The sequence below is a fragment of the Phocoena phocoena genome, chromosome 15 (assembly GCF_963924675.1).
Source record: "Phocoena phocoena chromosome 15, mPhoPho1.1, whole genome shotgun sequence".
NCBI classification, from domain to species: Eukaryota; Metazoa; Chordata; class Mammalia; order Artiodactyla; family Phocoenidae; genus Phocoena; species Phocoena phocoena.
The window spans coordinates 39418480-39446461 of NC_089233.1; the positions used below are offsets into that span (position 1 = coordinate 39418480).

General features: G+C 51.0%; 1 protein-coding gene across 1 annotated transcript; it reads right to left on the reverse strand.

Moving 5' to 3' along the window:
* Positions 1-1332: 1332 nt before the first annotated feature.
* OVOL2 (ovo like zinc finger 2) lies at positions 1333-27982 on the reverse strand. Its single transcript, XM_065892966.1, has 4 exons — positions 27530-27982; positions 26643-26863; positions 15680-15875; positions 1333-2037 (listed from the first exon to the last, which is right to left on the reverse strand). The coding sequence occupies exons 1-4, from the start codon at positions 27930-27932 to the stop codon at positions 1724-1726; spliced, it is 1134 nt and encodes a 377-aa protein (XP_065749038.1). The 5' UTR covers positions 27933-27982; the 3' UTR covers positions 1333-1723.

Consider the following 27982-nt stretch of genomic DNA (forward strand, 5'->3'; position numbering starts at 1 on the left):
TGTAGCCAGCGTTGGACCTGAGGCCTTGTCTTTCCTTTTTGAAGGGAGGGTGGGGAGAGGGAGGGAAAAAGGAGTTCTGACCAAACTTAGGGGCCCAGGACCCTTCCTCCAGCGGCCAGCCCGGCCGACGGCCTCTGTGGTTGCCTCCCCTGCCCCCCACCACCTGGCACAGGGATGCTGACCCCCCAGGAGTGCTCTAGAGGACATCATGCAGCGAGGGGTGCCTGGTTCAGTGCCCGGTGTATCGTAGGTGCTCGGAAAGAGGGTTTATTTCCTCCCTCTCTCCCTTCCTTCCTTCCGAAAGAAAAGTGCTGACTCAGCAAAGAAATGTTGCGTTATACGGGATGTACCACTTAAACCGCCCGGATCCTGACATGAGGCCCTGCCCACAGTGGTGGCAGGGGAGGGGGCAGGGGGGAGAAGTAGGAAGAGAAGGTGGGAGGGAAGGGGGGAGGGGAGGAGAGGAGCAAGGGAGGATAACGGATGGGAGGGAGGAAATAAGAAAGAAAATGGCCTCACCATCCAAACGTTCCCAAAGAAAGACTTCCTTGACTTTCAGAGTGGAAATGAGCCTGCGCGCTCCGCCCCGTCAGCGCCCAGGCACAGCTGATCCGCACCTCCTACAATTCAATCCCTCCCGGCCACAGGGGCTCCTGAGAGTTCTAGGTCCTTCCTCCAGCCCCTGCAGGCACAGAAGGACCCTGGAGACCACCTCACACACTCGCCCCATCCCCCCGTCGGCTTTATTGTTAACCTCCCACACGAGGAGGTGCAGGTGGCCAAAGGTCACCTCGCGCAGCAGTCACATGCCCGGAAGGAGATGCTGACGCCGCCATCACCTCCCCCCCCTCCCCGCCCCCCCTGCAGGGGCACTGAGAGCCCCCAGGGTCTCCTCATGCTCCAGCCTCGGCCCCGCGATGTCCACGATGTCCCTGGTGCTGGACTCACGGAGGGGGCATGGCCTTCAGCCAGCAGGCCCGGTCCTGGAGGCCAGAGCATCTCTGCAGCAACACCCTGGCCCAAAGAGCATCTGTGAGCCGCCTGCCAAGCTGAGCCCAGCACCTCGGCCTGGCAGCCACGTGTGGGGCTGTCTTGTCACCAGCTGTCTGTTTACCTTTACCCAACACTCAAGATGCCCTTCTTCAAACCCACCCACTAGTACAAAACATCAACCCCCAAATAACCTTAAGTCGAAGGTCCCACGATATGCCCTGGACAGGGAGCTACAGGTCAACGCTCTCCTGTTTCATTCTGATCAGGAAAATGTCACCAGGACGTTTCCTTTATTAAAATAATTCCTGCTAACTCTTTCAGAATAATAGGATTCATTTTCCCTGCTGGAGGAGCATTTCAAGTGGAAGTACTTTTATTTCAAGGCACCATATCAATCTCTCCAAGGGGTGTCTCTCTTAAGAACACCCCTGCCTCCATGTGTGAAAATCCTAAAAAAAAAAAAAAAAAAAAAAAAAAACCCAAACCCCAGACGGTGATCAAAGCCATCCACAAGCTTTCATTCATGTGACAGTGTTCCTGAGGATACGGGTTACGGGGGGCCTGAAGCCACTGTTATCACTGACAGCCTTGGAACGGAGCCCCGCATCGAGGCCCCCAGAGGACAGAGAGATGGACGGAACACTTGGACTTAGAAAGAGCCCGTGGGTCAGGGGGCCCTCAAGACCGGGAATCTGTGGACATGTGGCAGCGTTGGCATCCACGCCCTCTCCTACTTCTCCTCCTCCTCGCTCAGGTTGGCATTACCCTGGAGCGTGGATGTCAGCTTGTTTTGCAAGAGGGCTGCCAGTTTCTTGGATGTCTTTTTGAGGAACGCGCTGCCCGGGTGGGCACCATTCACATGCAGGTACAGGTCCTCCTGGGTGGGGCCCGTGTAGCCACAGTCTTCACAGACGTACAGCTTGTCCCGGCGCTGCTTGTAGGCATACTGCTGCTGCACCCCATGGATCTTCTTCAGGTGGGATTCCAAGGAGCAACGCTGGGTGAAGGCTTTGTGGCAGACGTCACATTTGTAGGGGCGAATGCCTGCAGGGTGAGGGGCAGACACAGCACCGGTCGGTCACAGCCCAGCCAGAGCCTCCCACTATGAAGCCATTAAAAGTCATCCTGCACCACCCAACGGCAAAAAACCAACAACACAATTCGAAAACGGGCAGAGGAACCGAACAGGCATTTTTCCAAAGACGTACAAAGGGCCGACAGACACATGAGAAGATGTTCACCATCACCAATCATCAGAAAAATGCAAATCACAACCACATAGAGAGGAGAGATCACCTCACACCTGTCAGAATGGCCATTATCAAATAGACAAAAGGTAACAAATGCTGGTGAGGGTGTGGAGAAAAGGGGACCCTTGTGCACTGTTGGTGGGAATGTAAATTGGTGCAGCCACTGTGGCAAACAGTATGGAGGTTCCTCGAAAACTTAAAAGACAGACCTTTCTATATTATATGATCGAGCAATCCCACTGTGAGTATTTATCCAAAGGAAATAAAAACAGTATCTCAGAGAGATATCTCCACAGCCATGTCCACTGTAGCACTATTCACAATAGCCAGGACATGGAAACAACTTAAGTGTCCACCAACAAATGAATGGATAAAAGAGGTGTGGTATATATCTACAATGGATTATTATTCAGCCAGGAGAAAGAGGAAATCCTACCATTTGCAACAACATGGATGGACCTTGAGGACATTATGTTCAGTGAGATAAGCCAGACAGAGAAAGATGAATAGTGCGTGGTGTCACTTAGATACAGAAAAGTCAAACTCTCAGAAACAATAGAAAAATCGTTGCCAGGGGCTGAGGGGGAAAAAAAAAAACATCATGACCAAGGATGAGAAACATGAGGAAAATGATTAGGGCAGGAGACAAAATTGTCCACAGAGCAAACATAATAAAAAAGGATGCATACAGCAAAACACCACCACTCGCCTGCCTTAATGTCTGGGTTTCAAAGTGGGCAGAGTAAACCTTGTTTTCGTTTTAGTTTGGGTTTCACTGGAAAAGGAGTTATTTGGGAGGTTGCCCTCAGGAGCGGTGACCCCATGAAAAGTGGGAGGTGACTCCCCACCTGCAGGGGAGGGAAGATGATGATGACAAGGAGGAGAGGGGCCATCCAGCCAGTCACCACTGTGGGCAACAAGAGTCCCCATGGCCAGACGAGGTGCGGGACAGAGCAGAACACACACCTCCGAGTTACCCTGGCCCTCGGGAGCTGGAGTCTTTGTTCGCCTGCTCCAGTAGCACCGCGGAGAGCACCCTGGGTGGGACAGGTTCTCTCTCCCCAGCATGTACAGCCTGCCTTGGGGTAGAGTGGCCTCCAGCAAGGACATCCTCAGGCTGGGCTGCAGGTGTGGGCGGCCACGACATGGACGGGTGTGCCCAGAAATGGCAGGGGTCACAGGACACTGATGGTGTCGGCTACAGTTAGGAAACCATTTCCAACCTAGATCTCCTGCTGGCTTTAAAAGTGAGCTACTATGAGCGGGGCCTGCCTTCCAGATGGAGAGGCCACAGGTACCATATGAGCAGGGAGCTCAGCCAATCAAACCACAGTCATGCCCATGCCCACCGTGGGCACCCGACAGTGTGACACGGGAACTTAGGTAAGGAGACCTCAGTAGGTGTATCTCAGGCTCTAAAGTCGAGGGGGGATTCAAGGAAGCATATAGTGTCCCATGAGCACGGAAGCCCAGAGAGGGTGAATGCTGTGCTCGGGGTCCGTGGAACAGAGTGGGCTGCCAGCTCTCAGAGCATCTCAGAGCCCAGAGGCCAGGAGGACCACTGCCCGCAGTAATCCCCAAAGCTTTCGGCTCAAAATTTGAGAGTATGTGAAAACATCAATCAAGATAAATATTTTCAAAATTAAAATACATACAAAAAAATCCATGATGAACAAGTTATCAAAATTTTAAGTAAGGACAGGATCCACCAGGGCTGCATGGAGTCATGTTGGAGCTTGAGGCGAAAGGGAAAATGTGCATCCCCGTGTAGACGTTTTTATTTGTTTTTTTAATGGTTAATTCTTTTTCCCCAAGAATGTTCGAGTTGCTGAAAGAATAGTGAAAAATTGAAAAACAGGTGTATTAAAATTCACATTCTAAAATGCTTAAATAGTTTATTTATGCCATAATGGGTTTTATCATGATTTTACTATCCTGGCTTTAACGGAAGCAAGCTATTATCAAAAGATATTTTCAAAATCTACTTTTCTCGCTTAACAATATTCCTGGTGCACCGTAACACACTGATCAGAATGGCCATCATTTAAAAGTCTACAAACAATAAATGCCGGAGAGGGTGTGGAGAAAACGGAAACTCCTGCACTGTTGGTGGGAACGTAAGTTGGTGCAGCCACTGTGGAGAACAGTATGGAGGTTCCTCAGGAAACGAAAAACAGAATTACCACGTGATCCAGCAATCCCACTCTTGGGCATACATCTAGACAAAACTATAATTTAAAAAGATACATGTACCCCTATGTTCATAGTAGCACTATTCACAATAGCCAAGACATGGAAGCAACCTAAATGTCCATCGACAGATGAATGGGTAAAGAAGATGTGGTGCATGTATACAATGGAATATCACGCAGGCATAAAAAAGAATGAAATGATGCCATTTGCAGAAACATGGATGGACACAGAGATTATCATACTAAGTGAAGTAAGCCAGACAGAGACACAAATATCATATGATATCACTTATATGTGGAATCTAACATATGACACAAATGAACCTATCCATGAAACAGAAACAGAATCACAGACATAGAGAACAGACTGGTGGTTGCCAAGGGGGAGGGGGTTGGGGGAGGGATGGAGTGGGAGGTTGGGGTCAGCAGATGTAAGCTATTATATATAAGATGGGTAAAAAACAAGGTCCTACTGTATAGCACAGAGAACTATATTCAATACCCTACGATAAACCATAATGGAAAAGAATATCAAAAAAAAGAATATATATATATATAACTGAATCACTTTGCTGTACAACAGAAATTAACACAACATTGTAAATCAATTATACTTCAAGAAATAAATAAATATTCCTGGAGATTTTCCCACATTGGTGCTTACGGCTTGGTCTCATTCCTTTTTAAGAGCACCGTGGTATTTTGTTGTACAGCTGCACCCAAATCCCATCTTTTAAAAACTGTAGAGACTGAGGAAGCCCTGCTCCAGCCCACACCCTCCCATCACATGATGCTGCCTTGTACGACCTGGTACTAAGGTGTAGTCCACCTCACATCACATCACCTAGGAGCTCGTTGGAAGCACAGAGCCTCGGGCCCCACCCCAGACGTCCTGATCCAAGCGAAAGCAGTGTTTCTCAAATGTGAGCCCGAAACAGAACTACCTAGAGGGCTTGTCAAAACACAGATTCCGGGCCCCCCTGCTGGCGGATCCGGTTCCGGGGTGGGGATGAGAATCTGCATTTCTCACAGGTTCCCAAGTGCTGCCGAGGCTACTCATGCTGGAGCCACAGATCTGAAGCAACGCGTGGTGAAGACGTAGGACGGCACTTGGGGTGTCTGAGGCAGCCAGGCCCCCCCAAGTCCTCTCTTCAAGGTTAAACGTCCCCAGTTCCTCACTGGTGGCGTGTGGTGGGGGGCCGGGAGAGCTATGTCTGTTCATGAAGTTTTTTAAGTACACAGATGACAAAGGAAGTCAAAATGGAAAAAAATACTCCCCCCACCCTCGTTCAACCACCTGAAAAAATCAAGTCGCTTCCATTTTTCTTCCTGTCCACATCCAGAAGCTCCCATCCCTTCCCCTAACGTTCATGTGAAAAGAATTGTGTTAGCTCAATGCCGTGGTGGGGTGTTCCTCCAGCCCACCCACACAGAAAGCAGGCCTGTATTATGTTCCACATGTTTCAGAAAAACTGCTAAAAGAAACTCCTTTATAATCCTCAGCACTTGGCGCATAATAGGTGCTCAGTAAATCATTTTTATTTTATTATTTTGTTTTTGGCCGCACCACGTGGCTCGTGGGATCTTAGTTCTCTGACCAGGGATCGAACCTGGGCGCTCGGCAGTGGAAGCGTGGAGCCTTAACCACTGGACCAGCAGAGAATTCCTAATAGGTGCTCAGTAAATAATTTTTGAATGAATGAATGAATGAATCCTACTGGCCCAGGAAAAAGAGAGGTCACATCTTGGGGCTAGTTTTCTACAAACGTAGGGGCCGTGAGGCCTCTCCAAAGGAATACACCACGTAGGTTGCATGTCTGGGCCACAAGGGGCTTTGTGTTAACCAGGCCTCTGCGTCCACATGGCAGCTGGTTCCCACCACCTCTGGCTGATCAAGCAGCAACCTGACTTCAGACCCGAAGCTCATCAAGACAGAAATTCACCCAGAGGTCAGCTGCTCCTTTCAAGGGTGACTGGAAACAGCCCTCGACTATTTTAAAACATCCAAACTCAACCGGTGGGGAAACCAGCACACTGACACCAGGCTTTAACCTGGATTCTGGAAGTGGACGCTTCAAATCCTGCTCCTGGGGGTCCCCACTCCCGACGGTGACCTGAGAAGGTGATGCGGACAGGGCTGCATGGCTCTGCCTGAGCCCTGCCCCTTGCGGAGGGCATCGGGCCAGGGCCAAGTCCACTCGCACGGTCACGTCTCCTTCCTCTCTTCATTCCGCAGCTCAGCCGAATCCTACGGGCACAGCACCCAGCAGAGCCTGGATAGCCAGGACTAGAGGATTTCAGAGCCCTGCGCCGTGCAGATGACGGCTAGGATGAGGATGACTGCGGGGGGTGGAGCAGGGTAGACAGGAGGTCCCCACACCTCTAGTTATGGCAGTTAATTCTGACTTTTGCAAACCTACCCTCCCCACCCCGCTCTGCAAACACCACATTCATCCCTCGCTCACTGGTGCAGGCAGACATGGTCACCCAGCAGCTGCCTCTTGGTGACTCTTTCTGGGCTGGGGAACAAGTCCCTCCCTCCTGGAGTCCTCCTCTCCCCCAAACTCGGGGAGCAGGGGATGAAGGGGGCCAGGGAGGAGCCCCAGATGAGGGGGACAGATACCAAGGCCTCCCTGACATTGGGCCTCACCTGTCCTGGACGTGGGCGCTCTCGAGCAAAAGCCAATCTTATCCGAGCCTGGAGTGGGATCCCGGAACCATCCCCGCACCAGGCATCGTTAACCTACTGACACCTACACAGTAACAGAGTCCAAGGCCACTGGAAACCCAGGCACCACCCATCAGCCACGCATTAACTGAGTCCACACCTCAGTTTCCACACCTGTAAAATGGGGATAATAATTGATACCCCTTGTAAGGCTGCTCTGAGGATTAACCGAGATCTCACAAGCAAAGGATGCAGCACACACTGAATATTCAACAGGACGCAGCTTCAACAGCTTACAATCCAGGTCAACAGAACGCAGACACGCTCTATTCAGAAGCTGGCTGGCTGGTGGGTATGTGAATATTTAGTATCTGTCTTTAAACTGTATCTATATGTACACCTTTTTGTTCATTATCTATTTTACAATAAAAAAGGATAATTTTTCCTATAATAAATCATAATGGAAAAGAATATATATACACATATGTATAACTGAATCACTTTGCTGTATGCCAGAAACTAACACAGCACTGTAAATCAACTATACTTCAACTTAAAAAAATAATTTTTTTAAAGGCTAATTTTTTAAAATGTCGTTCCTAGGCAGCTGGTGGAGAGAGGAGGGGACAGACTTCCTTCCCCGTCCACCCTCCAGACTACCGTGCTGCGGGTCTGTATCACCTCGAGCAGAAAATACTGTGTGTTGGGTTATCACAAAGGGTCTCTTCTTTTCAAATGTTCTATTCCTACTACCAAATCAAGCTTCATGTCACTCATCCCCAAAGAAAAGTCTTTGTCATTGGCGCTCTCTGCTTGCTGTAGCTAAGTCTCCTTTACTGAACTTTATCCAAACATGGACTTCAGCAAGGAGCTCTCTGCAGGCCTCCTTGTGGGACTGGACATTTAGGACAAACTCTTCGGGAGGCAATGTGACCACCCCATAAACATCACAATGGGTCTACCCTTTGGCCCACTTCAGGGAAATTATCTACAGAAAGACTCACACAAGTAGGCAAAGGATTTACAAGAATATCTGTGGTAGTCCTGTCTAAAATTAAAAGAGAGAGACAGAGAAAGAGAGGAAGGAAGGAAGGAAGGGAGGGAGGAGGGAGGGAAGGAGGGAAGGAGGAAAGAAAAAACCGACCCTGAAAATGTAAATAAGTGTCATCATTTGGGGCAAGAGAAAAAAATGACAGTGCCTCCATATTTGAAATTACGTCATAATCTCATATTAAGAAACGCTCTGACAACTATTCAAAAGAGTGATGTATGTCCACCTCTGCAGATGGGAAACAATCTCCAGGATAGATAGTGCACGAAAAAAGCAATGTGTGTTAAAAACTTCCGGGGAAAAAAAAATTAAGTGGTGGCTTGCTTTCAGGAGTGGAACTAGGGCTTGGTGTGGAGAGGAGGCTTCTTTTTTTCTTTCTTTCATTCTTCCCTTTCAATATTATTTTTTGTATCTAAAAAGTCAGTCAGTATAAAAGAGGGGAGAGTTTGGTGAGTGAAGGAGGCCACCCTACAAGGCAGCATTCAGCTCCCTCGGGGTGGAGGTAACTCTATTCTTTTCTCCCACCCGCCCCGCTCCAAACTTCTCCCAGCCTGCATTTTTCCCAGTCCAATCAACCCTTCCCCGTAGGCTCCAAACAGACACCATTGTTTCCTCTTCTTCAATCAAGATGGGATTTGTTTGCCTTCTCCTCCTTCTCAATGTGGCCCAGATGGAAGATAAGGCCCGAGGGCCCCACCAAGGGGGGCAGGGCAGACCCTGCGCTCCGGCCAGAGCCCCCTCCCCACTGCCCGGACCTCAGATGTGAATTCCTCAGCCTCCCTCCGTGGAACTCAGAAGCTTCGGTAGGAACAGCAGGCGCACCTCAAACCAACGCCTTTACTCTAGTCAGGGTCGTAAAGTTATCACCAACCCGAGTTATGCCCCCCTGGAGCCCTCACAAACCGAGCGGGGGACCCCGCACGTATGTGTGCCCTTTTCGACTGGTTACAGCAGCGCAAGCTCTCTCCTCTGTAGTCTGTATATTGACTGAAGTCTTTTACAAAATAAGTAGTCACTTTACATACGAGAAAAATAAAATGCATTCAATGCAAACTGTACTTGTCTGATGAGCCTGGCACACCTGGTCACCGTGGCGAACAACGCCCAGACCACACCTGACACCTCAGTAAACGTTCACCACGCCCCCAGGTGCCACTGGCGCCGGGGTCCCTGGGCAGCGAGGGGGGAGACACTCAGTGCTGAGTTTGGCACCTGCTGGTTGTTGGAATCTAAATGACAGATTTCCCCCACCCACACCCTGCCCCCAGCAAACTCTCTCCTTCCCTGGGTGGCCAGCTGGCTCAACCTAAAACACGTGAACAAATCCAGAAGAATATTCTGTAAAACCAGGCCCGTGACGTTCTTCACGGGCTATGAACTGAATATACAATCCTATCTTGACAAGCTCATCCCTCCCACCCCCTGTCTCTATTTTGTCCTGAGGTGGGTCAACAGCCATAATTTCACACATTGGCCTCAGTGACCCTGTCAACTCCACTTAAATAGAGCAATTCCCTCTATTATGTGTGCAGTGGACCCTCTTGGTCCCCCATCAGGACCCCCTTTTCTGGGCCAGTACTTCACTCCCCAGCTGTCACCTATGTTGGCAGCTAACAGTTCCTGGATGCCCCCTTCTCCAAGGAACGGGCACTGGGCAAGTGACCTGCCCACCCAGGGGAAAGGAAGCCTCTAACTCACATGGGCACAGAAATGTCCCCCACTTGCCTGGGGACAGGACAGGCCTGTAGCGCCAGTCACACCGCAGAGCCCTGGTGTGATCAAGCTGGGGCCACATCCCTGCTACCCTGTCCTGCTCTCTCCTCCCTCACAGGTTTCTCCCAAGAGCTCTCCCTCAATAAATCAGTTTATAAGAATCGCCATCTCAGAATCTGCTTCTAGGGAACCCAACCTAAGTCAATTTGGATTGAAAACAGCCACTCATTTGCAGACGTATTTTCACAAAATGTTAACCGAGTTTCTTCTGTTCCAGTTTCTCTCTTCCAATCTGGACTCAGATGTCATTTGCTGCTCCCCCTCCCCCATCACACACACACACACACACACACACACACACACACACACACACACACACACCTCTGATCTACTCTTTCCTTGGTGAAGTCATATCCAGAAAAGAAGTCTTAATCTTTTCTTTCATCTGCTTGAATATTAAGGTAAGACATTTCCAGGCTCCGGTTTCCCTGGACCTTTTCCAAGAAGTTTCCTCGTGTTCTGAGTCTTTCCTTAGAGGCCCCGCTCTCTCAGGAGGAGACGTGGGGGAGGGGATTAATCCCGATCCCCGGTCCCACTGTCTTTGCCCACCTCATCAACACTGTCGCTGCAGTTCTCAAAAGAAGGGTCCTGGGATCCCAGGTAAGTCTTCAAATTAGTCATGGTCTGGCCCAACCGGACTGGGAGCAACCATAACCTTCACTCATCTGCCTACTGTAGTTGTGAGAACACTGTCCACATCTTTGCTTCTGGTCCAAACACAACATTTACTTGTTAATTGTCAAGAGCCAAAATCCAACATTCACGTCTCCATCAAAGGCAAAACCGAATTCCCAGAATTCTGGTGAGATCTTTTGGAGCCAGTGAGGTGGTACACATGAACTACAGAAAGGTCTAAGGAGCCCAGATTTTTGCTCTTTTTACTGATTATCCCTTTTGCACAGAGCTCAGAGCTTGCAGGGCAGGCCTCTGGCGCCAGGAGGCCAGGCCTGTCCCTCCAGTTCCCGCAGAGGGGCATCCCCAGATCTGGGGCCCCTTTTTTCCGTTTGCCACCAGCCAGTTTGTCAGCAATGTTTTGACTCCTCTTCCTGGTCATTATTACCTGGAGGCACATCTCCATCAGAAAATAAACCAGGGAATTCGTCCCACCCTCCCCTTCCTCCCGCGTCCACATCTCCGTTCTCTACATCTGCATCTCTGTTCCTGCCCTGCAAATAGGTTCATCTGTACCATTTTTCCAGATTCCACATATCTGCATTAATATAGGATATTTGTTTCTCTTTCCGGCTCACTTCACTCTGTATGACAGACGCTAGGTCCATCCACATCTCTACAGTTGGGAGATTAGAATTGACTTATATACACTACCAACGTGTAGAATAGATAGCCAGTGGGAACCTGCTATAAAGCACAGGGAGCTCAGCTCGGTGCTCTGTGACGACCTAGATGGGTGGGATGGGGGGTGGTGGGAGGGAGGTCCAAGAGGGAGGGGATATAGGTATACATAGAGCTGATTCACCTCATTGTACAGCAGAAACTAACACAACATTGTAAAGCAATTATACTCCAAAAAAAACAAAACAAGACAAAAACGAAACAGGGAATTCCCTGACTGTTCAATTGTTAGGGCTCCACGCTTCCACTGCAGGGGGCACGGGTTCGATCCTTGGTCGGGGAACTAAGATCCCACGTGCCTGGAGGCACGGCCAATTAAATAAATAAAATGAACCAGAGGGAAAATAGGTTCAAGACATTTCCATAATGCTATTTGTTGGTCACTTTAAGAGTCAAAATTATAATAAAAAAATTTTTAAATCATTAACTGTAGATTCAATGACCTTAGAGCTATCCAACAGAGATTAAAATGCAAGCCATTTTGTAATTTTAAAATGTCCAGTAGCCTCATTAAAATAAGTAGAAACAGGTGAAATTATTTTAAGGATACCTTTTGTTTAGCCCAATATATTCAAAACATTACCACTTCAACATGAAATCAACATTAAAAATTGATATATATTACGTCCTTATTTTGCATTAAGCCTTTGAAATCTAGGGTCTGTTTTACACGTAACCACACATCTCAATCGGACCAGCCACCTTCCGCGGACCCAGAGCTCCCCGTGCGCAGAGAGGCTGCAGGGTTCCAGTCCTAAATGACTCCTGAGTGCCAGCCTCGCCCCTCATGGGATAAAGTGCATGATGCCCTCTGGGGAAGCATCAGGTGGAAGGCATTTTTATTCAGCAACCTGGTGATTTTCAGCCCCTCCTTTAAGAGTCACTAGAAGTTTCATCTTTGAGGAGTAGGAGATGAAGGAGCCCAGGGCCCTGGGGGTGGGGGTGGGGCGGGGTGCAGGCCACCCCCTTTCTGCTCACTCTGTGGCCAGAGGACGTGCTGGCACTACTGAACACATGCTCAGACTCCTCAGCAACCCACTATAACGCCCAGGCTGGAGGGTGCGGTTTGTGCCCGGCCCGAGTTCCTCTCTATCTCGCCTCTTGCAGAGCAAGCTGGCTTCTAGAAACTGAACCGGGGCGGCTGGTAAGGCCCAGCCTCGGGAAGGACGCTGAGTGAGCACAGTACTGAGGGGCGGAGACAGAGAAGGGGCCTGTGGAAAGCGGGGGACCTGGACTCAGGAAGACCAGCCGTCTCCAGCTCCTCACCTGTGAACTGCGGGTAACAAGGGCTCGGGGCTCCTCGGGGCTGTTGGACACGACAGGATAAAGCCGAGGGCCTGGCCTGCAGAAAAGCCACCATTCTGAGCTCGCTACCACCTGAGGAAGCTGTGCAAGCCTCCACAGGCTCTCCCGTACCCCACTTCCTGCCCCTGGAGCAATTCTGGGGTGCATTGTGTGCATTCAGAGGACCCCCAGGGGGCTTGAGCCCCAGTTGCTCCCAGTGGTAACCCACTCAGTAAGTAACTAGCTCTCACTGAGTCTCCTTCCCTCTGTCTCCTCTCCTCATCCCCTCACTGTGCCCCCGGGACCATCTCCCAAATAAACGGCTTCACCCAAATCCTTGTGTCAGGGTCTGTTTCTGGGGGAACCCAAACTAAGACATTCCCCATCTGCAATGCCCTTCCCTCCCCGTCCAACTGTGAAAATCCTGCTCACTCTTCAAGGCTCAGCCAAAAGGACACCTCCACTGAGAAGCCTCCCTGGTGCCCCTAACAGCAACAATGCAACTTCCGGGCCTCCCCACCAGCATTCGCCACTTTTTCTTCTGTCTGGCACACCTGCTGGTTTCCTTGGGTCACAATCAGGGGTTTGGGTTCTTTCTCCCTATGTTGGCTGAGCTGTCCACAAGCACAGAGGTGAGTCTTCAAGCCTGCCACACCGCAGGGCCCCAGGAAAACTCTGCCAACTATTTCAACATTTACCACCACTAATAGCTCATAATTACTAAGTGCTTACAATTTGTGAAGCACTTTATATGCCATCATTGCCCTGAAACCTCGCAGCCATCACTTAGGTGATAGGTAATAAATCCATGCCCATTTTAGAGATGGACACACTAAGGCAAAAAGATAAGTAATTTCGACAAGGTTGCAGAATCAGCTAGCTCAGATCCAGAGTGCTTAACCACTGTGTGACCAACAGTGCAAACTCTTACAAACTCTTCCCTGAGAGCAGTCAGTCCCTAATATTTCTACTAATGGAGAATTAACTCAGTCACAGATGAGGAAGCTCCATATTTACTCCAACTGAAGGTACCAACAGCCCACAATGCTCCCCAAGCCCCCTTCACTCTGTGGGGGAGTGACCACAGAGCCCACCAGGTGAGGAGTTGCAGAAGAAATAGGCCATGCCCTCAAGGACACCCTCAGATAGAGAGGAAAAGCTGAGAAACTCTCCAGGACAACCAACGACAAATGACGGCATGAGTGGTCCCCAATTTCCTCCAGCTCCTTGGGTCAGTTGCCTATAAGCCCAGCTTTGCAGTCACGTAATGGGTCCATTGATAACCAGGGGTCCCCCCATCACCCATAGGACCCCCACCCTTCACAGGACCCTCTACTACCCACAGGACCCTCCACCACCTACAGGACCCTTCACCCTCTATAGGACCCTCCCTAATCACACAGGACCATCAGTCTCCCTAAGCACTCTCCCTGACCCAACCCAGGTGTCAGCCTGGCCACACAGAGGTCAAACTTTTACTGAAGTCAGGCTACTGGTGCCTCTTGGAGGGAAGGTGACAGTGACCAGAGGGGGCAGGAGGGAGAGGCCAGTGTCTTATGGGGGCTGGAAATAGTCCAGCCAGTTATATGCTTGTGTTCGCTTTGTAAAAAGTCCTACATTCTCAAACTATGCACTTATGATTTGTGTGCTTTGCTGGATGTATGTTACATTTAAATGAAAATTTCACTTAAGAAAAGATTTTTTTAAAGGAAAAAGAAAAACCTTTTAGTATGCCAGTCCACTCTCTAGGGTGGAGGACACCCTTCTGAGGCCAGGGAGGAAGCTCATGGCCAGTACTCTAAGAAGAAAAAAGTGTGATAAGGGCTTAAAGGAAATCTGAATACAGAGGATCTGAGAACGGCCCTGTGTGGCGGCTGGGGACCCGAGAGGCCCCCTGGGAGAGAGGAGTGGTCATTTTCCCACCCCACCCCCAAAATGCTGAGGGAAACCCTAAACCCGGAAAGAGCTTGATGGGATCAGCGGGACTATAATTAGTAAATTCTATGAGGTTGTAGGGAGAGTGCGTGGCACCAGGGCAAGACTGAATGTTTAGGATGGGATGGATTTAGATGAGATGAAATGGGTGGGATGAAAAGATGGCGTGGGATGGGGTGGGAGGGGCTGGGACAGGATGGGGATTTGAAGATGGGACCCAGACTGTGAGGGGCTTTACATGGAGCCCATCAAGATGGGAAGTTTGGATTCTGTCCCACCCAGAGCTGAAGAAGGTTTTTTTTTTGTTTTGTTTTGTTTTGTTTTTGCGGTATGCGGGCCTCTCACTGTTGTGGCCTCTCCCGTTGCGGGAACGCGCAGGCTCAGCGGCCATGGCTCACGGGCCCAGCCGCTCCGCGGCATGTGGGATCTTCCCGGACCGGGGCACGAACCCGTGTCCCCTGCATCTGCAGGCACTCTTAACCACTGTGCCACCAGGGAAGCCCTGGAGAAGGTTTTTTTAGCAAGGAAATGGCATCTTAGAATTCTCCTCCAGGGATCGCTCTGGCACAGGTGTGGCCCTCAAGGAGCAGCCTAGAGGCCAGGTGTTTCCTAGACAAAACTACCAAGGCTACGAACAGCCAGAAGGGGCGGGAGGGCGGCCAACCGGCACCCCAGGGCTGTCTGTGGAAGGGAGCTGGTGAGGACCCAGACCCGCGCTGAGTAAAGCTCAGGGTGGGGGTGACACTTGCCCACCCGCCCCCGCAGGAGGCTCGGGCAGCGCTAAGTCAGCTGCGTGTTCTCTTTCTGAGCTCTCAGGAGGAAGCCACGTGATGCTATTTTGAGACAGACTCACTTCCCGAGAAAGGAGCACAAAATACCAGCAGAGGGACCAGGGGGACCACATTCCATCCCTCAGCCCGGCCCGAGGGCTGCACCGAGTGGGCATCACAGCTTCCAGGACACTTCGGGCCAGTGATGCGCCGCCCATCTCACCGAGGCGAGAACAGGCTGAGAGCGGCGCGCGGGCCCCAGGGGACACCAATGGCAGGTGGCAGAGCCGGGCGGCCCACCCCAAACACCCCGCCCCGCGATTCTTCCGGAAACGTAACTCTGCCCCAGGCTCCCGACTGGGTTCCTTGCGGGGAAAGTCCAGGGGCTCTTGGCCGCGTCCCTCCCTCACCTGTGTGCGTGCGCACGTGCCTCTTGAGGTCGAAGGTGTCGTTGAAGCCCTTGCCGCAGAAACTGCACAGGTGCCTCTTCACCTGGCTGTGGCACTTGAGGTGCCGGTTGAGCATGCGCTGCAGGCGGAAGGCCTTGCCGCACAGGTCGCAGGTGTGAATCGCCGCGTCGCCGCCGCCGCAGGTGCCTGTGGTGAACTGGGACAGAGAGAGGGGTGAGGACCCGTGTGGGGCGGCGCGCCCACCGCCTGGTGCGTCTAGGCTGGACCTGACTCGGGCTCCTGCACCCCCCCACACCCATGCTCCCCTTGGTCCTCGGGACAGACCTCTGATTACCAGCTGGGCACCCCGCCCCCAGCTACGCGCCTACGTTTCCCAGCCTCACAGCAAGTCCTGCGGGTGGGACCACCTGGCTGGTGAGATACACTCTCTAAGGGGAAGGATGGTGCCCTCTCCCCTGATTTACTCCTTCCTGCTCGGGAGAGCAACAGCCACCTCGGACCCAAGACGGAAGCCAGTGCTGAGGATGGAAGAGCAGAAAGGAAAGAGGAGTCTAGGTCTGATAACATCACAAAGCCCGCAAAGACAGCCACAGTCAATTCCTTCCTCCCGGCCAGCATCCACCAAGAGACTGTCTCCTCTCCCCCTGGATCTGGGCAGGGCCTGTGTCAGTTCCAGATCTTAAGAAACGGTGCAGCTTTTCTGCATCCTCCCTCTTGGAAGCCAGCAGCCATGAGGAAGCCTGACCCCACCATACTGTGGGGAAGCCCAAGCAGCCATGCAGAGGAGCAATGAGGTGCCAGGTATGAATAAAGACTCACTGGACCGTCCAGCCCAGCCAGGGCTGCCACCGGCTGAGTGAACAAACCCGGCCCAGAGGAAAACTGCCTAGCCCAGCCGTGCCCCAGTTCCTGACCCAGAATCATGAACAAATAAGACGGTCATCTTGGGAAGTGACTTGGTCAGGATCCCACAGTTTTGTTATCAGAAAAACTATAACCAAATCCCAGGTTCTGGACTGCCTGGTTCATTCGCTCAACCGTGTTTGCTGCCTCAAAGGAAGAAAACAGAATCTCTAACTGTGTGAAGAAAAACATGAGATCTGATATATTCATTAAAGGTTTCCTAGTTATCAGATCCTTTAGAAGATGGATCCAACCGTTCTGCCAAAATTCTATTCATCAAAGGACCTAAAAAACTTAATTTTCAGACAAACATTATTAGCAAGAAGAGTTGGTCTTTTCCTGGCTTAACACATTCCTTGTCTCAAACACCCTCCTTTCATCCACTGGGGTACGGCCTTCTGCCAAGCCTCAGCTCACCTGTTCCCTCCCTGATGAGCTTCTACAGCCACTGCAGCCCCTGCCCAAACTGGTCTGTGTACCCCTAAGACCAGTGCCTCTCAAACCTCAGTGCACACACGAATCCTCTGGGGGTCTTGTTAAAATGCAGGTTCTCTCTTGCACTGTTGGTGGGAATGTAAATTGATACAACCACTATGGAGAAAAGTATGGAGGTTCCTTGAAAAACTAAAAATAGAACTACCATACCACCCAGCAATACCACTACTGGGCATATACCCAGAGAAAACCATAATTCAAAAAGACACATGCACCCCAATGTTCATTGCAGCACTGTTTACAATAGCCAGGTCATGGAAGCAACCGAAATGCCCATCGACAGACAAATGGATAAAGAAGATGTGGTACATATATACAATGGAATATTACTCAGCCATAAAAAGGAACGAAATTGGGTCATTTGTAGAGACATGGATGGATCTAGAGACTGTCATACAGAGTGAAGTAAGTCAGAAAGAAAAACAAATATCGTATATTAACGCATATATGTGGAACCTAGAAAAATGGTACAGATGAACCGGTTTGCAGGGCAGAAATAGAGACACAGATGTAGAGAACAAACATATGGACACCAAGGGGGGAAAGCGGCGGGGGTGGGGGTGGGGGTGTGATGAATTGGGCGATTGGGATTGACATGTATACACTGATGTGTATAAAATGGATGACTAATAAGGACCTGCTGTATAAAAATAAAATAAAATTCGAAAATAAATAAATTTTTTTTTAAAAAGTGCAGATTCTGATTCAGGAGGGCTTGTGGAGTCTGGATGCTGCATTGCTAGACAGCTCCCAAGAGATGCCACCGTGCAGTCCATGGACCACACCTGAGATGTGAGGGGCTGGCCCTCACACGGTTCAGGACGTTATTCCAACTCATTCCAGAGGCTTCCATCAGGCACGAACGTTTCCTCAACTAAACGCCTCGTGGAAGCCAGCAAGCATTCGCGCAGGCTCCTGCCCCCCCGCCCATGCCCCAAGCGCAGATGAGGGCCCTGCACGGTCAGAAAGTGTTGGTGGGCAATGGCTCACAGGTGGCAGGAGGCAAAGACCCCAGAACAGGGCTTTCCAGTCAGCCCCCTCCACCAGTTCATTCTCACTGCTCCATCTTAGTCTCAGCCGACACTGATGTGTGCCTGATCCGAGACAGGGCCTGTGCTCAGAGCACCAGGATGGCTTGTCCCCAAGAAGCTGCCAGTCTAGTCGGACAGCAGACCGGGCAACAGGCCACTGCCATCTGGGAAGCCCCAGGTGCAAGGGATGGCTGGGAGGGGAGCCTAGCCCAGACAGTGGGCGCACGGGAAAGTGTACCCAGAGAGGTGAACATCTCAGCCAGGCCACGATGAAGAAGATGGGGGAAGGGCAAGGACTATCCCAGAGAGGGCGCTGGGAAAAGGGGGACTGTGTGTAGTCCAGCCTGGCCAGCCTGAGCCCTGGAGAGTAGCTGACGAACAGAGCTGAGGGAGGAGAGAAGGGCAGGGCCCCCAACGACTGTCAGAGGGCGGGGGGAGGGTGGGCACATTGGAAGATACAGGAGGACAACCGCAGGGCTTGAGTCTGATGACCCTCCTGCCTCATACCCCACCTCTGCCCCCCAAAGGGGTGGGGCCTCGCAGGGCCTGAGGGAGACCCAGCTGTGCCCAAGGCTCTCCTATCACAGGACAGGTCATGGTCTCCTGCTAATCCGCAGTCCCCATTCTAGTCACTGCCTCCCTTGAAGGGATGTGAAGAGACTAAATATGGCCCAGGTCTTGGCAAACAAAATGCCGTGAGCTTCTGAAGGCCAAGTCTACACAGGATAAAGGTCACTTGAGAGGTAGTGCGGCTAATGAAATAGAACAGAGGCACATGAACCTGGTAATTCTGATGAAAAACGTGAAGAAAGCTAGAACTGTCTTCTGAAAGTCTTGCACCATGTGCCCGAGGACTCGCCAACTGTGGTACCAACCTGAACCCTTGTTTACTTTAATCCTTTTGGTAAACTCCTATTTTTAAAATGCTCAGCATGTAACATGAATACCTCCTATTACAGTCCAGGATGGAAATCTCAAATCACTGGCATTATTTGGTTTGAAAAGAATAAAAATTTTGAGGGCAGAGGGGATGGAGATCAGTGACCATTTAAGGGAGTTCAGGGTCAGTGGATCATCTGACTGAGAGAAATACAGAAAGCTTTTTAACACAGGGGAGAAAGAGGGAATGAGGCGAGGGGACTGGAGAGGGAGGGCACCCCATTCTCTGGGGAACTTCCCTCTGGTTTTCTCAGAGCAAAAATAAAAGATCTCCAATTGCCTCAGCAAACGCAGTGTTCCCATTTCTCCACTTTTCACAACATGGAAAACTGAGTCAACACAAAATGCTCATGTAGAGAATTGCCATAAGGTGCACCCTCCAGCCCATGAAGGGTTGGTCGCCAACTATAAATGTATTTCTGACCAATCCAGACTCCAGACGTTTATGAATTATATCCAGAACGTCTGAAGAGGGCCTTTTCAAAAGAAGATGGAGGGTTAATTCAACAGCAAAAAGATCATAGCTGACGAAGCCAGCTTCTGCCAGACTTATTCACTTTTCAGAGGAAGGAAAACTTCCTTCGTTAGAAAGGTGAGAGTCCTTATTATTCAGCCATAAAAAAGAATGAAATCATGCCATTTGCAGCAACATGGATGGACTCAGAAATGATCATACTAACTGAAGTAAGTCAGACAGGGAAAGACAAATACTATATATCACTTATATGTGGAATCTAAAAAATAATACAAATGAACTTATTTACAAAACAGAAACAGACTCAAAGACAAAGAGAACAAACATGGCTACCAAAGGGGAAAGAATGGGGGGAGGGATAAATTAGGAGTATGGGATTAACAGATACCACTATATATAAAACAAACAACCAAGATTTACTGTATAGCACAGGGAATTATATTCAATATCTTGTAGTAACCTATAATGGAAAAGAATCTGAAAATATATATACACACATATGCATATATGTATATAGACATATGTATAACTGAATCACTTTGCTGTACACCTGAAACTAACACAACATTGTAAATCAACTACACATCAAGTTTTTTTTAAAGGAGGAAAAAATAAATAAATAAATAAATAAAAATTAAAAAAATAAAAATAAAAAATAAAAAAAAGGAGAAATCCCTCAGAAACATATTTGGAGGATAAATTCCTAAACATGAAATTTATCCACAGAGTGTACTTCACATGTGCCTTGAAATTTGGTCTGTGATAGCAAAAAGCTGGAAACTACCTATATGCCCATCAATAGGGACTTGTTAAAAAAAAGATGGTATAACCATATAATAAAGTAGCTAGAAAAGGACAAGAGTACCAACTGCCAGTCACATGAGTGAGCCCTCCTGGATGTTCAAGCCCCCAGGAGACTCCAACCCCACTGTCATCTGACCGCATCCACAAGAGAAACCCCAGGCAAGACCCACCCAGCTGAGCCCAGCCAATCCGCAGAACTAGAAGACGTCATAATAAAGTGTTATAAGCTGCTAAATTTGGGGTTGTTTGTGAAGCAGCAACAGAACACTGGAACGGTGAGAGATGTATCACATTCTCTCTAGAACACCAGAGATGCCACATCTCTGCGTGTTCTCTCCCAGGATGGGCAGCATGATACAGAAGACACCCCCGATTCCTGAAATGATGCCCCATGTGCTGGAGGACCGGCAATCTCTCCTCGGGTCACCTGTCTGCTCACTGGGCCATCTTTATTATGTTTACACAGGCTTACACCTACCACTCTACTTCCTAGAAGTCCAAAATAGGGTTAACCAACTACCTTGTTACTCTGCAAGGGGTAGACCAAAACTAGTTACATCTTTGTCACCTGGTCACAAAATGAGTGGGGTGGAGAGACAAGAAATGCTGAGGATCAAATAAAAACCTAGACCTGGATGGCTGTGTGATGTCATTTAATATCCCTGGGCCATACTTTCCCACATGTAAAAATAATAAAATGGGATTAGATGAGCTCTTTTCCTAAGTTCAAATCCTGCTCTACCACCTACAGTCTGGGGAGTAGGCAAGTTATTACTCAACCTCTCTAAGCCATAATTTCATCACCCATAAAATGTGGACAATGATACTTGCCTCTTGGGACTATTAAGGAATTAAATAAGAAAACCTACTTTAAAAAGACTGGGTGCTAGGGACTTGCCTGGCAGTCCAGTGGTTAGGACTCCACGCTGCCACTGCAGGGGGCAGGGGTCCGATCCCTGGTCAGGGAACTAAGATTCTTGCAAGCCGTGAGGTACAGCCAAAAAAGAAAAGACTGGTTGCTGCAGTAAATGCTAACTCTTAGAGTTCGACAAGCTCCAGAGTCCTGTGATCCTAAATAAAAGGTAATTGGTCAAAACCCATTGTTTCTCCATTTGTCTTTTGAGTTTTTCTCTCACTGATGGAAGAAAAAGGGAACCAACCTTCAGTGTGAGTCACTAGCCCCTAGTCCTTCAACTGCGACTCTGAAATCCAAATAGCTCTGAAAACCAACATTCACTCCTATCTCCCTTGGCAACAAAAGTGGAAGCTACCCATTTGGTGTCAATATTCGTGTTTTGATATGGAAAGTATTAATGTGTTCAATTACAGTATACCGCTCCAGACACTGTTATACTCAGAAAAAGCTTAATAGTCTCATCCTTAACCCAAAATTAACTCTCCAAAAGGCTTATTACTGAAGTGAGGAAGCTACCACGAGGATGGGAGGTGACATCAGTCTGGAGATTAATTAACTAACTGGAGATTAATTCAGGGCAAGAAAGATGAAGAGAGATAGCAGTTCCCCAAACCTGAAGCTTGGCGCTTTCTTATTTGCTGTCCTGTTTTCTGCAGGATCTCGGCTTTCATTTTAAAAAACACACAAAGTTCCCCTCTAGTTCTTCTAAAAACAGGCCCGCGCAGCAGAAACAAACCCATCATTGTATCAGAGCTGCTGAAGACTTCAGGAGCATCTAGGGAGGTAGGGACCTGGGCTGGCCCTCTGACCAACTTCAAAAGCTGGCTAAGGTCACTTACCTGTCAACTTCTAAAGAAAGGAAAAAAAAATCCTTTATTTTCTGTGGATGCTTCCACCAGACAAGTTCCTTAAATTAATGGTCCTATTTCCTGTGGGAGGCTAACGTGAGTGCAGGCTACCTTCCGGTGGCCGCGCAGACCAGATTTCCAGTGACACATGTGCTTATGCCTGAGCGCTCAAAACATGCTAAGCGTATTTCCCCAGCTCCTTTAGGATAAAAATTCCCCTCCTGCTCCTATGTACTACTTCCTTAAGCTTCACAACTCCACTACATGGCAGAATGCAGAACCTTCCCAAATGCAGAGATGCTGAAGGGAACATATCCTAATCATCCAGAAGAAACAGATTCAAATACCTGAAACCCGCCTGTGGCCACAGGGCTTGTAGGTGCCCACACCGAGATTCTGATGGGGCTTGTTGTCTGCAAAACGTGTGCCTGCGCTTCCCCGGGACAGGCCCATGGGTCTGGGCATGACGTGTGGGAGAGGCAGGGGTGAGCCCTGTGGTTTTGTCTCATGTCACGGTGAGAAACTGCTTAAATTCCTTCATGGCAGGCTGTCAGTGCTAACGGCTAAGGCGTCAAAGGTGGCTTCCACGATGCAGTACAACAACGCTAAAGAATAAGGAGCCTTGGGTTGGGCTTTGCCACTAGTACCTGTGACGAACTCAACAAAACCTCTCTGGCTTTACCTCTCTCCCCACAAAAATGAGGAGATTGGACCACATGAGGGTCCCTGAAGTAGATCCTGTGGGTGGACACGCTCAGCCTCTATTCCTGCTCCTCTGGTGGGCCTTCCTGTACAGCAGAGGCTACAAAAGCTAGACACTACATTTCCCAGAATCCCTTGCATCTGTGGTCTTTAGATGGGACTTGGGTACCACCAGTTACATGCACCATCAGGAGATTTGACTTCGGGCCTGAGTTAATTGAGCCGAGGCAGGTATGTGGCAATTGTTTCACACCCTGCATTAGCAGAAGCATCGTGATGCACGACAGCAGCCAGAGGCCGCGGCTGCAGTTCCCTAGGTAGCCCAGTTCTGTAGTGTGGCTCTGGGAGCCACTCCTGGGAGCTCAGCCTGGTCTCTCTTTAGCCCATTTAGTACCCCATAATTAACCACTGTCTGCTTAAGTTAGCTACAGTGGATTCTGTTTCTGCAACAAATCCATTCAGACCCTTCCAACCACAAAAACCGACTTCACCTATATTCCAGTTAAAAGCTGGCTGCAGTTAACACTTGCATTGTTCTCCTATTCCTTTTTCCCCCTTTAAATTAATTTAAGCTTTTTCAAGCATCCATTCCAAGCATTTTCCCCTTTTGTCTTGCTTCCTATTTCCCCCGATGCTATTGACTCCTTCCCTGCCTGTATTCCTCTTCTATGTTGACTTATGTCCTCCTATGAGTCAGGCATTACTGCACCGGATGCTGAAAATACAAGCTCAGCAGGAATGCTCCCTGCCTTTGGTGGGTCTAGAGTCAAGAAGAAAAGTCTGGTCAGCCAAGGAGATAGTCAGTGAGTTACAAGACTGGTGGGGGGAATTGGGACATCCAGTTCTGTCTTGGGAGACTGAAGTCAACAGGCAGGGAATTAGGGATGGGGCTTATGTTACCTTCCAAATATCAAATGGGTGGGTTTTTAAAAAATACTTAAATCCAGCCAATCCAGTTGGTAAATCCCTTGTCCCTGCTGTAGGCAACAAAGTATTGGACATTAACAAAACTTGCTATCAATCACTGTCGGCTAACTCCCCACTGGGCAGTTTACACACACACGAAATTGAAATTGCTCATCGTGTTGCCTCCATTGTTTCATGTAATCTGCCCAATGCTTTGGAGAGGCCGATTCGCTTATTTCTCTATTTTGCAGATCAGAGAACTGAGGCTCAGAACAGATAATGTATCCCCAACCACAGCTGGTGAGATGGACCCAAATGAGGTTTTCCTTCTCAAAAACCTTCCAGAGCCCCTCCTCGGCCCCCACGGGAGCACCCACACTTCTCGGCTTGGCCCCTTTACCATCACAGCCTGTCCTGGCTACATGTCCAGTTCCTCACCTTGACTCTCCCTGACCCCAGGCCCATTTCCCATCCTCCCTCCAGCTCTGAGTCCTGTCCTTACTCAAGCTTTGGGCTCAGCCCATACTACCCTAAAGCGTGCCTCTCCCCCTTCTCTCACAGCCCTCAAATCCACACCAAGAAACCTTCCTCTGCTCAGAATGTACTGCATCTTTGCTTGTGCTTCTAGTTGAGCATTCACTTTCCTGTAATAGGGTTAATAATTAATTTAGTATTTGTGTCTCTCCACCAACCCAAATAATTCTAGCTAGAGTTATTGGACACCTACCATGTTTCACGCTTGGCTCATTTATCCTCACAACTCTGTGAGGTTTCATTACTTGTTTCCTTACTATCCCCATTTTTACAGGCGAGGAAACTGAGGCCCAGAGGGACTAAACCAGAGCCTAGAGCCCTAACGGTTACTGTCAGAAGATTCTGGAACACCAGGGTGGCAGCATCTTTATCTCCTGGCTGCCTTGTGCACAGCAGGCACTACATACTGTTGGATGGGATGTAGCTTCTCTCTGCCCTTCTCTGGTCCTAAGAACCAACTGTCCAGTAAATGTCTTCAAGTCACTGAAAAACATGCATCATGCCTGAGTGGCTTCCCCCTCTTATGGTCAGGAAACTAATTCTTAGACAGTTCAGCATACTTGGCATAGAACTCTACAGTTACACAACGTGCTAATTCACGGGCAATTGGACCAGTCATTTGAAAATGGCCAATACCACAGCTGATAATTCTGTAGGCTTGGAGCATCTTAACCCCAGGAGTTCTTGTGGAAGCTGAGAGGGAGAGGGAACCTGAACTTCGACCTCAGTAAACAAACAAAAACTCCTCTGGAAACCTTGTTAAGGGTTGAGGAGCAAACTCTATGCCCTCCCCCCCACCCCTGGCGTCAGCACCAAAACAAGGATCCTGGGAATAAGATTGGTTTATTCATTCCCTTAATCCAGGGCCCCAGTGCAGCTGTTTGCCTGGGGTGGCAGAGATCTCCTAAAATGGTGGTTAAGGGACTGGACATTTTTCCTGTGCCACCTTGTCTCCAGGGCAATCTGGGCAGTTGGGGGACAGAGGGGTGAAGTATCTATAGACCACCTGAACACAATGTTGCAAAGTGTCCTTCCGCCGGATGATAAATATGCAAGTGGATACTTGGTAGCATTTCCTGGAGGGCAGAGCTACAGGCCTCAGGCAAATTGTCCCTCCCAGTTAACCCCATCTGGCCCAGAAAAGCCTCCCATCAGCTGACTTTGAACCTCGTCAGCGCACTTAACACTAAGCAGGATGCCTACACCCAGTCCCAGCATCCTTTAAAGGTGTCTTTCTTAAGGATTCCAAGCTCAAGCCTCTAGCCTCAATTCATAACCAAATGCACGCCAGCCCACCAAGGAGCCAAGCCCCTGGAGCCAGGAATATGCACAGGGGAGGGAAGACCTCTCCCAGGAAAAGTAACGGAGGAGGCTTTCGCAATCCACAGCGAACCCTAGGGCTTCCGCCCCATCCCGGTGCCTGGGCAGGGGGCTTCGGGACCACCCTGGAGCGCCCAAGAATTAACACCTACACCAAGGGCCTGGAGCCCGAAAAGGCTCACACCAAGGCCCACCTGGCTAGGAACTGGGGTTACGTGATTCCTAAAACACCACTCCCAGGCTCCCGCCGCCCGTGAGTCAGTGGAATGGGACAGCTTAGTCTTAGAGGTAGCGGATACCTTTGAGCAAGCAATCATGGCAGTTCCACACAGGAAAGCGCAGATGGGCGTCCGGATAAGCTGTGGCCTACAATTCCAGGAGGCTGGGTGGGGGTGGGGGCTGAAGCGCGAAAATAGAGGGAAACAAACACTCCAACCCACTGGGGGCGGGGCAGTCGGCCAATTTGCAGTTGAATTCGTTCATCCGTGAACATAATTCAAGAAGATTTGACAAACACAAGTTTAAAGTGCCCGGCACAGACCTCGTGTCTAACGGGCACTTCATAATTGGCACGGGGAATAGTTGTGATTGTGAAAGACCCACTGTGTGCCAAGCTACCACCACTGCCTCCAGAACTCGAGGAAGGGGGCGAAACTCAGAATTCACAAAGCTGTAGGAACTGCACCTCAGAGGAGGGGAGCCCGGGGCCTGGGGTCCCTTCTTTCCCACCCCAGGAACTCCGACGGCCAGGGTGTTCCTCAGGCCCTGCGCACAGAATGGACTGCTGGGGGGAGGAAGCTGTGCCTGAGCCTTTAGGCAGCTCCGGCGGCCACGCGGGCGGCCTGTGCCCGCGCGGGAAGCCAGTCTCCGGGATGCAGCAGCGCGGGCGGCCGGCTACCTGGCAGGCGGGAGGACGCGGGGAGGCGCCCTGGCCGCGACCCAGGGGCAGGTGCAGGAGCTGCGCTGCGGGCGCGCTGGGTGCTCGGGTGCCGGGGCGCGCGGGCGGGCGCGACAGGGAGAGGCGCCGGCCCTGGGAGCCCGACGCCAGGGCGTGGTGCAGGTGGCGGCGGGGGCAGAGTCGACATCGTACCTTGATTTTCGATCTGGCGACCGGGCGCTGCTTCGCCGCCAGGTGTCCACCGGGGGCCTCGCCATCGCCAGGCTCGGGGGTTTCGCGCTCGGGGGCGCGCGGGGACGAGCTGCTCTCCGCGCCTCCGGGCTCCCCCGCGCTGTTGCTGCCGCCGCCGCTGCTGCTGCCGCCGTCGCTGCGGCAGTCCTCGGGAGGGTCGTGGAGCAGACGGCCCAGGCCCACTGCAGGGGAGGGCCGCGCCCCGACACACAGACACGCGGCGTCAGGCCCGGGCGCCCGCGGCAGTTTGACCTGCGGGCGGTGCCGCCGCCGCCCCGCCCCGGACCTGGGCACCTCGCCAAGTGGGCAACGCCGCGGGGGTGGGCGAGAGAGACCCGGACTCGGCCTCCTGAGCGATCTCGGGGTTCTGGGAGCCGCTCCTCAGTCCCAGTTACAGCGCCCACGAGAAACAGAGGGCCCAGCGCGGCTGGGAACCCGCGCGCCAAATTTCCTCTCCCTGGGATGGGGGCGGGGGGCCTGACCTCGACCCACCCAGCCCCGGAGAGGTTGACCCATCCCTGTGCAACCCCACGAGGACGTGGGACTGAGGGTTGCCCCTACTGGCCCCTAGCCCCCTTCCCGGGCCACCCCGGCCCGCGCTGCAGCCAACGGTCCCGCCGCCGGGCAATTAGAGGCGCCCACTAGGGGGAAGGGGGCGCAGGGCGTCCCAGGTTCCCAGCCTCTCACTCTCGGTCCTCCCGCGCCTCAGTGACTTCCTCCTCCCCTTGAAAGAGGGACATGGGGGAGGGGGAGAGTCCAGCCTCGGCCGTAGAGCAGAGGGGACCCGGCCACCCTTGCCCGCACCCCAGGAACCCGGCGCCCAGGCCCGGCCCCGGCGCGGCGCTCACCTGGGATGTAGGTGTCTGCCCTCTCCTCGTCCGGGAGCTCATCCCAGCTGCGGACCGAGACCCCCGGGCTCCTCCTCTTCACCAGGAAGACTTTGGGCATCGTGGGGCCCCCTCCCCGGACTGCGGCCCCTCGTCCCGGCTGCTCCCCTCTAGGGGCGGCGGCGGCTCGGTCCCCGGTTCCCCGCGGCCAGAGCCCACCTTCCCGCCCGGCCGGCCCTCTCCCTCCGCCCCCCGCCGCGGCGCGGCCCGGCCTCTCCCCCGCACGCCCGGCGACTCCCAGCCTCCCGGCTCGGCGACACCTATGCCTTAAATCGCGGGTGAGACCACGCCGAGGAAAAAGTTTCATAAGGTGGAATAGAAAAGGCACCAGGAAACTTGGGAGTGAGCATGCGCCCTGCAACATAACGGTGTCAACAAGCTCGCTACCTGTCCGACCGGTTCCGGCGGCCGGGG